Source organism: Balaenoptera musculus, chromosome 1 (genome assembly GCF_009873245.2).
Source record: "Balaenoptera musculus isolate JJ_BM4_2016_0621 chromosome 1, mBalMus1.pri.v3, whole genome shotgun sequence".
Lineage (NCBI taxonomy): Eukaryota > Metazoa > Chordata > Mammalia > Artiodactyla > Balaenopteridae > Balaenoptera > Balaenoptera musculus.
The window spans coordinates 62,157,278-62,175,577 of record NC_045785.1 but is presented as its reverse complement, the minus strand read 5'-3'; the positions used below and the strand labels follow the sequence as shown (position 1 = coordinate 62,175,577).

General features: G+C 33.2%; 1 protein-coding gene across 1 annotated transcript in view; it reads left to right on the top strand.

Moving 5' to 3' along the window:
* NEGR1 (neuronal growth regulator 1) overlaps positions 1-18,300 on the top strand; it is a 901,553-nt gene that overhangs the window by 367,078 nt on the left and 516,175 nt on the right. The window contains exon 2 of the mRNA XM_036834093.1: positions 14,800-15,032. Within this exon, the coding sequence (XP_036689988.1) occupies positions 14,800-15,032 (233 nt within the window). The remainder of the gene's footprint in view (positions 1-14,799; positions 15,033-18,300) is intronic.

The following is an 18,300-nucleotide window of genomic DNA, read 5'->3' as shown; positions in this document are numbered from 1 at the left end:
ACTCAATTTCCATTCTTCTTTTCCATCTCTAATTCATTATGACCATATGTTTATCATGTTTAATTACATTCCACAAATATGTAATATGCTAACTACAAGCTATACTAAAAGCAATTGCTAGTGTGTTCAGCAAGAAAATGCAGATACCTTTAAGGACAGTGGGTGAAAAATTTATCTTTTGCTGAGAAATGAAAGAATTACCATAGGAGGAACCTAAAGTTGGAAGTCCAAGGTAAATGACATAAACAATGATAATACGTAGCCAAGAACATGTTTGTAGATCATCAAATAAAAATATAAAAACCTATCTTTGTATGTGTAAGGATAACAATTAAAAATATTATATTGCTCCAATCAAATTAAGACCAAATGAGTAAGGTTTCTCATGTTTAACAAAATATTTGTTCATTTATTGAGTTTTCTTTATGCCTCCTCCTTACTCACTATTTATCTACTTAACCCAGCCCTTGAGCTTTTTTCACATGTTCCAGAAATTTAGGAAAGAAAATACCATGATGTGAGTGGCTTCCATTTGTTTTTTCTGAGACAAATAGGAGTTTGTTCTACTTTCAGTGCATCAAACCTAGAATTTGGCCTATGTAATTTTTATAGTTAAATGAACAGCAGGTAAAAACAAACTCTGTAGACAGTGGGCATTCCTGTTTGTTCCAAATGATATATTCCGTTTTGGAACCGTAGAGGAAATCCAGACATCCATGTGTGTGTTTTAATTTAGAATAATCAGGAACAAAAGCTCTAAAATACAGTGGGAGTAGGGTGAATGCCAGTGCTACCTCTTCTACTAAACCTGCTCTGACCTAGTCCCACCCTTTTCTGTGTCCAGAAGAATTTGATTTCTTCTCTTTTATGTACCATTTGCATAATATCTTATTTCAAGTCTTCATATTATTCAAAATACACACTTTTTTTTAAGCACCAACTGTGTAACAGACATTGTGCTCATTACTGGTCATCATAGTGAATAAGTCAACCAGGGTCCTTTACAGTTTAGCAGGGGTGATACAATTAAGCAAGGGATTTTGCAGTGCAGGGTAATAAAGCAAGGTAGTTAACATACTGGGGGAAATGCAAGCTTTAGGAAAGGTCCATTAAAGCTGTCTAGGGGCTTGGAGCAGAGATGTCACAGAGGGCTTTCCAAAGAAATGACATCTAAGGTGAGGTATTTAGGTCTTGCCATCTGGAACATTTCAGTTAATCTTCACAAAATAGCTTCTTCAAGTACATATTACTATCCTCATTTTAAAGAATCAAATGTGAAGGCTTAGAAAAATTAAGTAGTGCCCAAATTCCTAGGGCTAGTTAGTGTCAATAAGAATTGTGATTCAACTCCATGTTGTTCTGAATTCAAGGTAAAACTATCTTGGAGAAACCGTTTCAGTATTTTTCCCAGATTTTGATTCATCTGTTTTTAGAGAACATTATAGTGATGGTTTTCTTTTTTACTCTTCAAGTTTGCTTTTTATAGTGACTCAAGGAAGTAGTGACTAATATCACAGAATTCTGACCTTGGGAGATGATTCAGTCACGGAGATAGGAAAATATGTAGCAGTCTAGTAAGGAGAGATCCAGTCAGAAAGTCATGGCTGTAATTTCAGCTTTTCCTAAATCACAGTGGAATTTTACATCCCTTGGAGGCACTTGCTTTCCTGAGCCAGCCAGGCACTGAGATATGACAGGTCCAGCTGTCCACTAGATGCTACTACTGGATGGATCCTCTAGCAAGAGAAGCATTAATATTTAGAGAGATTCTGGTACTTTCTGTAAGAAAGAGCTCAGATGAAATTAATATAAATTATATGTTGGTTACATATTCAGATTTTGCCATTGTTTACTATTCTTGTAATTATAAGTATTCGTTTTTACTTCTTGTGCATTTTTACACTGAATGTGTCTCTCCTCCCTTCTCTCACAACACACACACACAAGCACACACAACTCTTGAAGCACACACATAACTCTTGAAGCAGCAAAGGTTTAACAATAATGACAGAATTGATCACAGAGAAAAGTATATTTTAGATATCTGAAAAAGAAAAGAAACCCAAAAGACTACCAACACATATATTTAAAATACACAGGTATTAGCTAAAAATTTAAAGTGTATTTTAATATTGAGCAAACAAAAAAAGAATAATTAAGCTCTGGACATTTAGCAAAATTAAGATATTATTATCAGCAGTTTTAAAAGACTAGTTAAATATTTTTAATTTACTGATGAATAGATGATTATCATGCAGCCTGGCTCAGATTTCCAGCAACTTTAAACATACACTTGAAATAGAAGGAACTCAGACTTTTTAAGCAATTATTCAACAAGCCCATGTTGTTCGTGAAGAATGTCTTTGGGGCAGTACAGGCAATCTGAAAACTAATATTCTAATAATTCTCACGTAGATTCAGTTGTCTATATTCCCTACCCCTAGGTAGATAGAAGCTGAAAGTTGAAAAGGAGAAAAAATAGAGGCAAATAATGCTAATAGTTTTAAATAAGGAGTAAAATAGCTTAACAGTAGAAAAAGATACAAAATACTGCATTTCAGGTATCAAAAATTTTCCAACTGTGGTATAAATGCCCTAAAGATATATGATGACTTTCAAAGGCCTGTGCAGGAACAGATAATTTTTAAAAATTTCTTGACTTAAATTTTCATATGTTTTCTTTCCTAAAGTTGACCTGCCTGAGAGTGTAGGTCTGTGGTTGAATTGCTTCCAGTTCCTACCTCTTACTTTTGCACTCATCTTTCACTAAATCTCTCAAACATACAGAATCATATCATGGAGCATAGTCCAAAGTGTAAAACCCACAAGAAATGAAACAAAGAGACTATATACAATGTTGGTGTTCTCTAGGTCCATCCATGTTGCTGCAAATGGCATTATTTCATTCTTTTTATGGCTGAGTAATATTCCATTGTATATATGCATGTACCACTTCTCTACCCATTCCACTGTCAATGGACATCTAGGTTGCTTCTATGTCTTGGTTATTGTAAATGGTGCTGAAGTGAACATTGGGTTGCATGTATCTTTTCGAATTAGAGTTTCCTCCGGATATATGCCCAGGAGAGGGATTGCTGGATGATTAGGTAACTCTGTTTTTAGTTTTCCGAGGAACCTCCATACTGTTCTCCATAGTGGCTGCACCGACTTACATTCCCACCAACAGTGTAGGAGGGTTCCACATGGATATTTATTGTAAGGCCATTCCTAACCCAGAACTATCCTAGCTCTAGGAACCATTCACTCTCTCCTTGGCCATAAGATATCTCATTGTCCTTGGAACAAAATGCAAATTCTTATATAATGGGCCATAAAGCCTTACATGATCTGATCCCTGCATTTTTTTTTTTTTTTTATCTTGAGAGAGAAGAATAGAGCTAGAAGAATCAGACTCTCTGACTTCAGACACTACTACAAAGCTACAGTAATCAAAACAGTATGGTACTGGCACAAAGACAGGAGTAGGATAGAAAGTACAGAGATAAACCCACACACTTATGGTCAATTAATCTACAACAAAGGAGGCAAGAATATACAATAGAGAAAAGACAGTCTCTTCAATAAGTGGTGCTGGGAAAACTGGACAGCTATGTGTGAAAGAATGAAATTAGAAGTTTCTCTAACACCATACACAAAAAATAAACTTGAAATGTATTAAAGACCAGAATGTAAGACTGGATGCTATAAAACTCTTAGAGGAAAACATAGGCAGAACACTCTTTGACATAAATCTTAACAATATCTTTTTGGATCCACCTCCTAGAGTAATGAAAATAAAAACAAAAATAAACAAATGGGACCTAATGAAACTTAAAAGCTTCTGCACAGCAAAGGAAACCATAAACAAAATGAAAAGACAACCTACAGATTGGGAGAATATATTTGCAAGTGATGCAACTGACAATGGATTAATCTCCGAAATATACAAATGGCTCATGCAGCTCAGTATCAACAAACAAACAAAAAACTCAAAAGCTCAAAAAAAAAACAACTCAATAAAAAAATTGGCAGAAGACCTAAGTAGACATTTCTCCAAAGAAGACATACAGATGGCCAACAAACACATGAAAAGATGCTCAACATCACTAATTATTAGAGAAATGCAAATCAAAACTACAATGAGGTATCACCTCACACCAGAGGTCAGAAAGGCCATCATCAAAAAATCTACAAACAATAAATGCTGGAGAGGGTGTGGAGAAAAGGGAAGCTTCTTACACTGTTGGAATGTAAATTGGTACAGCAACTATGAAGAACAGTATGGAGGTTCCTTAAAAAAATAAAAATAGAGTTACCATATGATCCAGCAATTCCACTCCTGAGCATATATCTGGAGAAAACCATAATTCAGAAAGATATATGCACCCCAATGTTCATTGCAGCAGTATTTAGAATAACTAAGGTATGGAAGCAAGCTAAATGTCCATCCACAGCGGAATGGATAAAGAAGATGTGGTACATATATACGATGGAATATTACTCTGGCCATAAAAAAGAATGAAATAATGCCATTTACAGCAATATGGATGGACCTAGAGATTGTCATACTAAGTGAATTAAGTCAGACAGAGAAAGACAAATATCGTATGATATCACTTATATGTGGAATCTAAAAAGATGATACTGATGAACATGTTTACAAAGCAGAAACAGACTCAGACTTTGAAAACAAACTTATGGTTACCAAAGTTGGAAGGTGTGTGTGGGGGGAATGAATTAGGAGTTTGGGATTGACATATACACACTACTATACATGGGTTATATGGTCAACAAGGACCTACTATATAGCACAGGGAACTCTACTCAATATTCTGTAATAACATATGGGAAGAGAATCTAAAAAAGAATGGATATATGTGTAACTGAATCACTTCGCTGTACACCTGAAACTAACAAAACATTGTAAATCAACTATACTCCAATATAAAATAAAGATTAACTTAAAAAAATAAAATAAAATAAAATATTGGTGTTGATTTTGATATAACAAATAATTCTAGAGTCTGCTAAATTCTATTGCAATTTAGGCAGTTTCAAATTTTCAACACATCTACATGAACATCTACATGAAGATACAATAGAGTTATAAAAGATATTGGGAATGTTTTTGATGATAGATTACTGTAATCATATCATTCTGATGGAGTTAAAAAATTGAGTGGTGTTGCTATAACAGGATTCTTTGTATCCTCATAGTTTGATTTAAGAAAACAAGGTTCCGTAGAATTGATTCTAAACTCTATTTCACGTGAGCAAATAGCATCCTTATTTGCACAAGAAGGTTTTTGCATGTGTCTAGATAAAGCCACCTCATTAAGACATCCATTATTATCTACGTAAAGCAATAAAAAAGTTCAATATTTATCAAAATGTATGATATATATGATTTAATCAATTGTATACTATTAATGATTGTAAAAATAAATTCCTCCATAATATTTTTGACACTTAGATCCTTCCAGTCATAAGAATTTTTATACTCAATTTACATTTAATTTTACTGCAGAGAAGATAAGGTATCAATAAAAGATTTTAATTTTTTAAAATTTAGGTTAGAATCAAATTATATAGCACAAGTGGAACGAAAATATGAGTTTGAGGAGAAACAGCAACAATGTAGCATTTTTTAAAAAACAGATCTTGTTCATCTTTTAAAAAAAATGACTGATAGTGAATATCAAATCACTATGTTATTTAGATTTTCTTGGATGCATTTAAAAGTGAGAATTAACACATTTAAATGTGAGGATTAACAGTTTTATTTTAAAATATCCATGTTTATGGTAATCAGAAATTATAATTTTTGCAAAGACCTTAGCTTACAATAAAAATTTTAGGTGACAATTTAAAAACATGCAATAGTTTACATAGAACCTGTTAGTTTCTATATAGTTTATATAGAAAATCATTTTATGGACCATAAAAGCAAAAAGAAAACAATTGCTCACCTTTTCTTCATCTCGCTGAGTTTGGGAAGATCACTGTGTTCATGCAATCTGCAAATAGAGGTTCATAACCATGTCCTAGAGTTATGAGGAAAATTAACTCATAAAACCTTATAATAATTACAAAGTATTTTCATGTATATTTTTCCTTATAACTTTATAAATCTATCTGCCATGCAGAGTCTCATTTAATCTTATACCAAAATAGGAATTAGTACAAGTGGTGCTATCTCCATTTTGCAAATACGTGAGTAAGGCTTTAACAGAATTACTTTAATTGAGTCAAGTTACTTGCCCAAAACAATTGCTAGTAAACCAGGGACTTGGTATGTAAACATAAGTTTTGAGTGTCAGTATAACTTTTAAAAAAGGCAGTAACACTGAAACTCTCTTTTTCTTAACATGCTCTGCCTATAAGAGGAGGAAGTACAATAAAAAAAAAAAAGCTTTTCTGGAAGTTCAAGGAAGGTAAAATAGGAGAAGTACTTTAAGGTATGACATTCATTTATCTGCAAAATTATTTCTTGTGAACCAGCCCTGGGCTATGGCAATGTAGATAAGTAACACTTTGCTCTATCAAGCCAGACTCTACGAATGCCTTTTTTTTTCATCCTTCAAATTATATTTTATAGCACAAAGGGATTTTGGTCATTGATGATGGTGGTAGTATGTTTTGTTTTAAACATCAAGTTACCCATAGGAAGGTGGATTGAAAATAATTATCCTTAATTACGTACTTACCGTGTATCTGGCTCCATCCTGAGCACATTTAACAAACAAATCCTCATTACAATCTTACCAAATAAATAATATTACTAATCCCATTTTACAGGTGAGAAAACTAAGGTAAATTAATTTGCCCTAGGTTCCACTGCTAGTACACAAGAAAGGTAACATTTGAACTCCAATATTAACTATAATTGATCACTACACTATGCTGCTTCTCAAGGACAAATAATTTGTCCCTGTGATCTAACAAAAACTTAAATATGATAATATTTTTAACTTTTAGCATATTTTGAGAAAATATAATCAGTTTAAATTTGTTTGCAGGAAGCAGATGAAAAACAAAAAAAAAAACTACATTTTTTTTCCCCTCTGGGATACGTTCCCTAATTTGTATTTTAAGGCATATCTCATATTGAAATATGGCTTAGTTTTCTCAAGAGAGGACAGGTAAATATGGATTAATGGCTACTTTAGTTAATGATCACAAGGCTGGTTTTAATTAATTGTGCTATGTAGCTATTCTTTATTCATAAAGTAAAATTTGTGCTCAGAATACCTTTTATTAGAAAAAAGGCAAGAAGAAAAATCCATCGGTGACCAGTAGAAAGTTTAAAGGTCAACATTAAGCAGAGCGAGAAAGAGGAAATAATTATTTTTGTTTTTTAAATATCTGTATTTACTGATGCTGTAAAGTAGCATATACTTAATTTGACAAAGCAGTTGAGTTTAGAACATTTCTGTATATCCATTTGCTGTTTCTTATTTTATCATCTGTATTTATATGCAAATAGAATACTTTACAAATGACTTAAACACAAAGATGTTTACTGGAAGGAAGTAGGTGTTTGATGGAAGGGAGTAGAATTGCTGATATTGTTTTTGGTACAGAAGTCCATGTGGTTTTTTCCCTTGTTTTAAGAGTGAGGTGTCTGTATCTAGCTCCATCCCTAAGAAGATGGGATAGAGAGGCTTGCCTGGAGCCTAGAGCATTATCTCTTCACTTCTCTGGACCTGGCTGCATTCTCCTTCTCTGATATTGCTATTTTAAACACCTCCTGCATGCATTCTGAATGTTGTGTTCATTCCCTTTATAGCTCCTGAGGTGAAAGTCCAACTTCTCCAGGAAGCAGCTGCCAGGGAGATAGCACTGCAGACAGAATTCTCCCCACAGCGGTTAAGAGACCCTGCCAGTTAACAAAAATCTTGAAGCCCTTCCAGATCCAAATATCTCACATTTACGTCCATGTGGGAGAAAGCAAGTGGTTTAGTTGAATTTAAAAAGTAGAAATGACAAATTTCCAATTTGATTCCTGAGTAAAGCCATTTGAACAGAGCTAGTCTTTAACTTTTCAAATATGTAACTCCTCTTCCTTTTTACATTCTCTGCCTCATTTATCCATCCTGCATTCATGCATGCACCATTTTTAATGTAGAGATAATAAGACCTACCTACCTCTCAAAATGCTTTTGTGAGGGTTAAATGAGATCATATATGAAAGTATTTTCCATACCACATTCAGCAAATGGAATTTATTATTATTATCAAGACAAGACGATCATAATTAGACTTTAGTAATAGGCCAAAAATGTCAGTACATTGCACAAAGACTTTCCTACTCTCTTTAGTCAATATATAGGCTTTCTTTCACTCTATCCATGCCATTTTACTTAATAAATGTTAATTCATATGTTGAGTGATTTACAAATAACGTATTGAAACACCCTAAAAGTAAAAATTCCTTGACATTGCCTTTTCTAAACATGGTCAGACAGGCTAAAATGGAAGCTTGACTTAAATGAGACAATGAAAAGAAAAAGATAAAGCAATTTGTAGTATTATAGAAAAACATGGTTTAATTATCAGTTAAAATGAGTGATTTCAATGTCTGGAATTTAGAGATTAATCCCAAACCAAATTTTGATTATTTCTTAGGCATTTAAAATGTTGGGTTTTATATACATATATATACACATACATGTATATATGTATATATATACATATTGTATATATATGTTTTTAAAAATACAGACTTACTATAAACTTTGCATTAAAATAAGACTTAAAGGTATGAATTAATACCATTGCCTGATCACATTAAAGTTCACTTCTTTTATTAATTAGGTATAGAATGTATGAAAAAGCAATAAAAATTTTTTTAAAAAGCTTTATTATTTTCAGTGTTCTTTTCTCTGATTTACAATATCAAAAATACGTATGTTTGATAATTTGCTGTTATAATTACATAGTAGCTCATAACTTTCAATCTCTTATCCAAGACATTTTTAATATAGCTTTATTATTACAAAGATGTACTAGAGTAAAATGGATAGGAAATCAATTTCTTTCTCTTACAAAATAAGAAATCAATGTTATTTGGTATGTTTTTGTGTGTGTGTGTGCTACCATGTAAAAAGTAAAATGTGCCCAACATGGCATATTTCCCATTCTAAAAATAAATGTACATGTGTCATTAATAATACTTACATACTTATGCCTGGAGGTTTAATGAAATTATGTCATAATAAAGTTATTATGATGCATTACAAATTTCAATAAGCAAGTCATAAGTTACATAACCTCTCTGTACCTCACTTCCTTCACTGTAAAATGGGCAAAATGATAACTTGACGGTATCTATCACAAAGGGTTGTTGTGAAGATTGAATGAGAAATAGATATCATGTGCTTAGAACAGTATCTGGCAGATAGTAATGTTAGTATATATATATTATTACCTACACAACAGTATTGAACTGTTACCTGTAGAAGTGCATTTCTCACTTAGAAATCTCTTTAAATATATTTTAAGATATAATTTTCACCATCTATAAGGGTGAGTGCTTCATTAAATAAGTTCATTAGACAAATTGATGATTCTTTGAAAATCCACAATTTGAAATCCAAATTATGGATTTCCCTTGACAAAGTCATGCATGCCCTACACTTGCCAAAATAGAAAGATAATAGGAAGCATTTCACCCATAATATTATATATAAAGATATTATTGTCTAGTAAATATTACATGTTATATAATATCACTTATATATACATCTATACATATATGTGTATAATTATCTGTATCCATATCCGTATTCATATCTATACCCATATCAATATCTATTATATTATCCAAGGAATAACTGGCATGAAAGACATTAAGAAGAGAACATCTTAAAAACAAAGGCAAGTGTGTGAGGAGATAGAATTTGTTCTGTTCTATTTAATCTCTACTTTACTTTTCTTACCTCATATTGGCCTTGAAACCAGGATATCAAAGCTCTCTTTGTATGCAGAATTAGCATAGAGGTTGTATGATGTTCTGAATTTTTTAATTTTTTCTGTGTGCTTTTGAAAGTTCTTTTGTCAAATTTAGAACTTTGTGATACAATGAAAAGACAGCTGTGAAGGTAGCTGGCCAGTCCCTTCATAGGTAGATCATTTTCACATGGTTTAGCTTTGGATCCAAGGGAAATTGTACTTTTCTTCTCTTATTAATTAGTACCTTTAATAGGGGCTTTCATTAATCAACGGGTCTTGAGAAAAGCTGGTCTTTTTCCATCGAGCGGAATAAATCCTGCTGTGTGGGGTAATGGTAATGGCGCTAAGGCTTATGTTTTTGGAATGTGTTACAGGGAATTTAGAGATATGAAAGGAAAAAATCATTCTTCAGCAGCCACAGGCTTAATTTCTTAATCAAGTTTAAAAAATAATAAATAACCAAATATGCTAATTTCCACTAAGCTCTCTGATGTCCACCTTTCAGATTTAATCACCACAGGAGAGAGTGTCACAGAGAGGTCTGTTAGAATTACTCCAACATCATTTTGTTCAACTAGCACCTCACCAAGCAGGACTTTATACCCTCAAAATAAGGACCTGCCTGATATGTACAAATCTCATTTATAAAGGAGCTCCTTAAAAGATTTCAGAAGCAGCAGTGCCAGTCTTATTAGAAAAGCATTAACTATCTTAAGCCTGGATTTAAATAAATAACAGTCTTGAACAAAATGAACTATTAAAGCTATTTTTTATACATTTTCCAGCAACCAGATGTTTGGAACTATGTTACACAACATCCAGATGATTGAAAATTTAAGTGTTTGTCATGATATTTGTCTTGGTGTTAGCACAGCTTATGTTGAGGAGTGTATTTTTGGAACTGCTTCAGTCATCTCCCTATAAAGTAGGTAGTCTAGAAGATTTTTTTAAGTGGCGGGGGGGGGGAACTCCTTTCAAAAAAAGCTGTGGCATACTCAATTAAAGGATATATTCATTATTAAACATTTTATTCAGATTATTTCATTATCTAGACTTCAAAGGGATCCTAAGATCACTAGCTGTTAAAACGTTCTATTTGGAAGTCCAGAGATGAAAAATGATCCAAGTTTTTGACCCGAGAACTATTGCTTCATCCTACCCTCATCAGTGATCTGATCATCTTTGCTTCACCACCCTCTCTCTCACACATTAATTTCTCCATCCTAAACAGGAGAACCCCTCACCTTTGCTACTGTGTAACTTTGCTACTGTGTAATACATTATGCAGACCTCTGGGGGAGGAGAGTTCCAGGCAGAAGAAGCAGTAAGAAATGCCAACTTCCTGGGGCAAGAGCAAGTGTGATTTGTTGGAAGCACAGCTGGAGGCCCAGAGTCTAGAGCAGAGTAAATGGGAAAGAGTGGGAACTGACAAGGTCAGAGAAAGCATCAAGGGGCCAGATCACATAGGACGATTGGTCACTATAGGGATTAAGAGTTTTTCTTATGAGTGAAATAGGAAGGCTTAGAGTTGTCGATGATCTGATTTAAACTCTAAAGTTCATTCTGTTTATTGTGGGGAGAATGGAGTCAAGGGCAGAAGCAAGAGACCCTCAGACAATTATAATAATCCATTATAACAACAATTTAATTACTATATTTTCACTTCCTATTCTTTATGATGGCTAGTCATGAATATAATGTATTATCCTTGCTAAATTATAAATTCTGTGTGGGCAAGGATTCCAACAGATTATATCTTTACACATTAGTGTTCTTCAACTAAAAAAAGAAAGTTTTTGATGCCCAAAGAGTACAAAATGAAATTCTCACCACTTCTGTCCTTTTTCCGCCCTCCCGCTCCCCTCTATCATATCCTAAATACTTTCCTTCTTTCCAGAATTTCTTCTTAATACAGCATACACATATCTAGCAGTATCTCTTTGTGTACATGAAAAAAACAAAAACAAAACCAAAAACAAACTCAGGGGGAAGTGGAGAACAAAGAGGAGGTAGATAGATAGGACACATAGTCCTTATTCTCAAGGAATCGTATGTGTATATGCCTATTTCATATATTTTACATAATCTTCTTATAGTTGAGCTTAAAACTACATATAGTATGTATAAGTATCTTATGTTTTTATAAAAATAGAAAGTCATTCCTAGGCCTTGCTATTCTCAATTTGTAAAATTCCATATATGGTAATTTGAGTTATTTAGATTCTACTTCAGTAGTGTAATCTGAGAATTGCTCTACAGAAGTCCAAGGAAATAATACCCCAATTTTCTTTTTTTCCCTGAGTCTCATTCAAGGGTCTTCCTAATGTATGTCTTGAAAAGCTTTGGGTTGGGACCAGTAACAATTATGGAAGATAGTTATCCAAGCCGAGGAGACACAAAGGGCCCCCCCCTTTTTTTTTTCATTTTTCTCAGTGAAGAAGTTAGAGTCTCTTCTCCTTTGAAGGTCCCTGACATGCCAGAACAGAGGAATAGTGCTTATGCTAAGATTACGAGCTAGAACCCAGATCGGGTCTATGAAAGCTGTAGTATCTAAATACTAGTTACTCTCTGTGGTCTTCCTGATACCCCCCAAATAAAGGTAAAGCTGCTGCTGTCTCTAGGGAAAGGAAAATGCCAGGCAGAGTGTTCTAAATCAGACTTTCATGGTAGAATATCCATTAATGATTAATTTTCCGCTTCCTTTAGAATAGGACAGGTTAAGCAGTTGGTCACATTCAGTAAATAAGAAATTACTTGCAGTAATGTCTGCAACATTCTAATCATCTTCCCATTTCTGAAAACTATTTTAAAAGTCTTTGATCTGCATTATGGTGAAAAGGACATTGAATGTGGAAATAGAAGGCTTGATTATGAATTCAACTTTGCCACCCATTAACAGTGTGGCTTGGGCAAGTCATTTAACCACAAAACTCCATTTATATTCTAGTGATGAATTGAGCATAGCAATCTATACCTCACAGGGTTGTTATGAGCACCAGATAGGATAAAGTGTGAAGGCCACAAATGCAGAGGTCACACAATAAACATTTGATGAACCCAGATATTAAATACAGACAGCGGAATTATCATAATCCTAGTAGTGGTATTTCAGTGTTCTATGCTATACCAGTACACGTGTGATCTTGTGAAATGGGAACTATGACCCCTGTATCTTCTTTCTGCATGTTATTAAGAATGACAATATACTATAATTGTTTAATTATGTCATTAAAGTGGGTTTTATTTTCTTCATTAAATACATCAGGAAAAGCTTTTCAATTAACAATGACCTTTATGACTTCTACTAGTTTGTATTCTGTAGATGCTGAAGCTGACTGCAAATTAGATTCTGCAATGTACCTTGTTCCTTATTTTTTCACCCACTGATTAGTTTGATACAGTTGGCAGCAGCCTACCCTGTTGCTTTCAGCTTGCAATTTTGTAGCAATCTCAAAACACTGTGTACAATCCCCCAAGGTGTTCTGTAGAAATGCTGTCAAACTATTTCGATGTATGTGTATTTTCATTCTGTAGCTGTGCTTTGTACTCATTTAAGAGAACCAGTCTTTAATTTGTATCAGCACGTTTTCAAGTTGAAACTTAGAATGCCAGTCCTCAGCAAAATCACTGATATATGACCACAGCCTTCTGTTCTATATCTTGACATGACTGACTCCTATTAGATACAAAGCTATATTTTTAAATTTTGTTATAGAATACAACTCTGAATAAATGGCTTCAAATTTGGCCTTAAAATCTACTAGTAGTCATCATGCTTGCTATTATCACTAGCTCTAGTTTACCTTTCCGATTTTGTCTCTCATCCCTCCTACCTTATATCCCATGCTTTTCTGTACTTCCTTAAAATGCCCGGCTGTCTCTCTCACCTTTCCCGGGAGTTATGCACATATAGCACCTCTGTCTAGAACACCACATCTTCCACTCCTCATCTCTTTATCTCAGGCATTTTTCTATTCTAGAAAGCCTTTTTCTGTACTCACAACAACCTTTCTAAGTCAAGTAACCCTCATTTGTCTCTCATATACCTTGTGCCTGATTTCATAAAAATATTCTTCTTTCTGTATAGTATTAATTGGTTGGCTTAATTAGATTGTCCTCCTTAGTAGACTAAAAGTTTTGGAGAGCAAAGGCAATACCCTTTGAATCCATGAATAGTAGATGCTCCATACGTGTTTTTGTTGGATAAATGAATGCTTTCTGGAAAAACTATTGGTCGGTTTATTGAAAAGACAGCAAGAACTTGCTACTAAAAGTATTATATTAGCCTTGCTACATTTAATTACAACAGCAATATTATCAGTGAAATGCAGTTCATAGTTTCAGTGTATAGGTCTACCGCTCTGCAAATGCAGGTAATTTTAAAAATAAACATGTATATGGTACCATTCTGTGCTTTATGTATCTGGTACATTATATTCAGAATTGGATTGGGTTAAACGAGGCTAGCTCATGAACCTATTCTACTTCTTATAATTTCAAAGAAAGAAATGTGTTTTAATGTTGAAATTGTTATTTGAACTAATTTAACCTTATTTAAATTTACTTGTCATCCAGACAGAATAAAAAAGGATTTTGACTGGCTTTGAATTAAAATACACATACACACACACTTAAAAAATAAAACTAAACCAAACTGTAGGAAGGTATTGTTTCATATTTGCTTTGGGAATGAAAAATGTACCAGTGTGTTCATGTCTCCTGTGTTTATGGCTGATGTTTGCATTTGATGCAGTGCCGTAATTCAGCATATGGAAATACACTCAGAACAAAGATAATATTGTCTCTCATTTTCATTTTGATTAATAATGTTCTGTCTGTTTGTAGGTGTTATTTGGAAGATGGAGCTTCAAAGGGTGCCTGGCTGAACCGGTCAAGTATTATTTTTGCGGGAGGTGATAAGTGGTCAGTGGATCCTCGAGTCTCAATTTCAACATTGAATAAAAGGGACTACAGCCTCCAGATACAGAATGTAGATGTGACAGACGATGGCCCATACACATGTTCTGTTCAGACTCAACATACACCGAGAACAATGCAGGTGCATCTAACTGTGCAAGGTATGCATTTCCATGTCTGCTATGCTTAGAAATGTTCAATATTTAGATATCAAAATGACCGAGAGGTAGCTGACAATGTTGAAAGATATGTTGTCATTGTCTTCAGGGATTTATGTTCTTAGATTCCGTTAAGTATAATGGCTTTTATAGGCATACAAATCCCCACTTAACTGAGATCAAAAATTATCCATTAACATCACATTATAATTATTTTGTATATGATTCATTTTGTATCTTCCTATGACTCACCCCTTCAATAAATCTTTGAGAACCCATGATTGGTACATTAAAATAAATTTTTGATAGCCTATGATGGCTACATTAAAATATTAGAACTTTTTGAAATACGAATAATAACTCTTTAAAAGTAATCCTCAAGCTTTCCAACACTCTGTCTCAATTCAGCTTCTATTTACTTTGATTTAAGTCACAATGAAAAGAAGCAGCCTTCTAGAATTACGTTATTTAAATATAGAATAATTGAAAAAATATGGTTCACAATGCTTTATACTTTGATTTACTTTCAGTAGATCATAAATCATGCTAGCTAACTTACAATCTCCAAATATAAACAGAATCATCCAATTATTTTACTTTTCTTGCATACTAAAATGTAAGAGCATATTTTTCCTCAACACAAATACTTTTCAAGGAAAATATAATTATAATGCTAGTAGAATAGAAAATGTGTATTTTTGCCCTTTTGCATTATATCCTCATGCTTTATAGATAAACCATGTGTTGGTTGCATAGAAATAGTATACTGTGGAACTCAAAATGACATTGCAGCATTTCTAAGTATAATTAATAACAAATTATATGATAATGTAGTGCCAGCGAATGCATGTTTTATTCCTATCAGGAAAGCTGAATTTGCAAGTTAGTTGTATTATTTCTGAGTTTACCCTTCAAAAATCAACAGTAAATATTAATTTAGGTACACGGCTTACATTCAGAAAAGATTGTTATTCTACAACTTTATTAACTGAGTTTATTTCCTCACATAAAGGTAAAACTGTATTCAAACAAAGCTTCAATTATTAGTCAATATTTTAACTTTGTGATAATGATTAAACTTATTAAACAATTAACTTTAAGAAGGAAAGTATAAATTGAAGAGTAAGGCAGTGAATTTCCTCAGTGGTTTTCCTTATTACAAATCATTGAAGACTTTGGTGATGTTCCTTATTTAAAAGCATATAAGAAAATAATAAAGTTTTCATCAAAGTCCATCTTCATTCAGAGATTATCCAGAGATTCCAGAGGGCAGTTTATCCAGCTTCAAAAAATGACATGAGATTACAAGACACAAACACATTTCTTCAGTTATCCAAGCCTAATCCTGTTCTCCTGTTTAGTTCAGTGCCTTTTGACTTGAGTTTCTAGTTCAAACACTACAAAAAAATTTTATTACATGAGGAAAAGTGCACTTTGATGGTAATATATTTGAGTCACTTGAGATAAAGACATTTTGCTTCTTATACGTTTAAACAATATACTTCTGAACACTAAAAATATCCCTCTTTCCTTTTTTCCATTCTCTCTTATTCCCTGTTAGGCCCATATTTTTTAACCAGACCCCAAATACATATATATATGCATATATATATATGCCCTGCTAATGAAAATGTTAATTTCCATAGAATTTCTTCATAACTTTATATTACATAAGTTGTTTAATACTGTACACAGTTTTAAAACTGTTACATGCCTTACTTTGGCACTCTTTTTTGCTGGCCAGTATAAACTTTTGGGCACCATTTTAGGAAGTACATTTTACAAATGCACTTATTGAATTTTTTATCAGTATAATATTTTGTTCCTCTAGAAAAATATAATTTGTGTTACTGTTTTGATGTGTGTGGTTGGGTCAAATTAAAAGCTAATAATTTTACAGTATTTCTGAACATAATTACTTAATAGAAGTTGATTGACATGTGGGCAGTTTTCCAATTACATTAATAAAATTCAGGGAACAAATTAATAGGCTTGTCAGTCAATTCAAGAACTAAATAAATGTCTTAAAAAGTCAAACCCTACTTAAGCTACATTTCCTCTCAGTGAACAAAAATAAACTGATGTGCACATTTCTTCAGTCTCTAAATTTGTTAGGTTGTCTGATACTCAGGAGTAGTTGGATAGTTTTGAAGTATATGTTCATTGCCTAATAATTTGTCAAGCCTTGATTCAACAAGATAAAGAAATTTAGCAAGTGAGAGGAAGCTATTTATTAATCACAAATGTCAAACACACATTGTCTGGTAAAAACAAAGCTCATCTTTAATTGTTGAAACTATGTACTCAAGGGAGCTATTTTTAAAAAGTCATTTTAGAAAGGGGGTGATCAAAAGGATATCTTGCCCACACAGACTTTGCGCATGGGAAATTTGTTTATGTTACTGATTTCTCAGAGCTATTAATATCAATGAATGCAATAATGGGGGAGAAAAGACACTGGAGTAGGAGTTGGAAAACCTGGATTCCAATCCTGAATTTTCCCTCACGAAATGGGTAATTCTCAAGCCTCTCTAAACTTTAGTTTTCTCATTTGAAGGAAGAGGACTCAGATCAGAAAATTTTAAGGTCTGTTCTAGTCAAAAGCAAAAAGACAAATGACTGGGAAAAAAAAAAAATCCACTGTGACTGTTTGCTTTTGATTTGAAAGGGAAAAAGGTTTTTAAGTTAAAAAATGAAAAAAAAAATATTTCATAACACTTGTATAACACTTGTACTGAGAACCATGCAAACTAATTTTTATACAGTAGCACCTTCTAGTATTTATTCTGCAAGTACGCTTTATTTATCTCCATGTTTTTCTTTCACCAACTGAGCTGAACAATGGATGTACTCACAAATTTGAAGAATGTGGTGAATTGGAGTTTTGCTTCAAGGGGGTGGAAACTGGCTGATAGATTTAGAAAGAAAGAAAATAAATTTTTCATTACCTGTATATAACGCTGTGAAACCAAGTTACCTAATTGTCCAGTGTTTCAAATCATGTGGTGTAGCATTTACTAAGAGTATCTTTCTTGTTCATGAGTATAAAAATGTATGCAGCTTGAATACTTGTTATGAAGGGAGATCCCTATTACAATACTGTTTTGAAACGAAACATAAAATGTAAATGCTTTCCATTCAAATATATCACACAATGGTTTCTACTTTAAGTCCATGTCTAGAGTCTAAGTTGTATACAGCACAAAATAGACACCCCAAAATATTGTATAATAACTGAATATACATACAACAGCCCCAGCCAACACCTCGA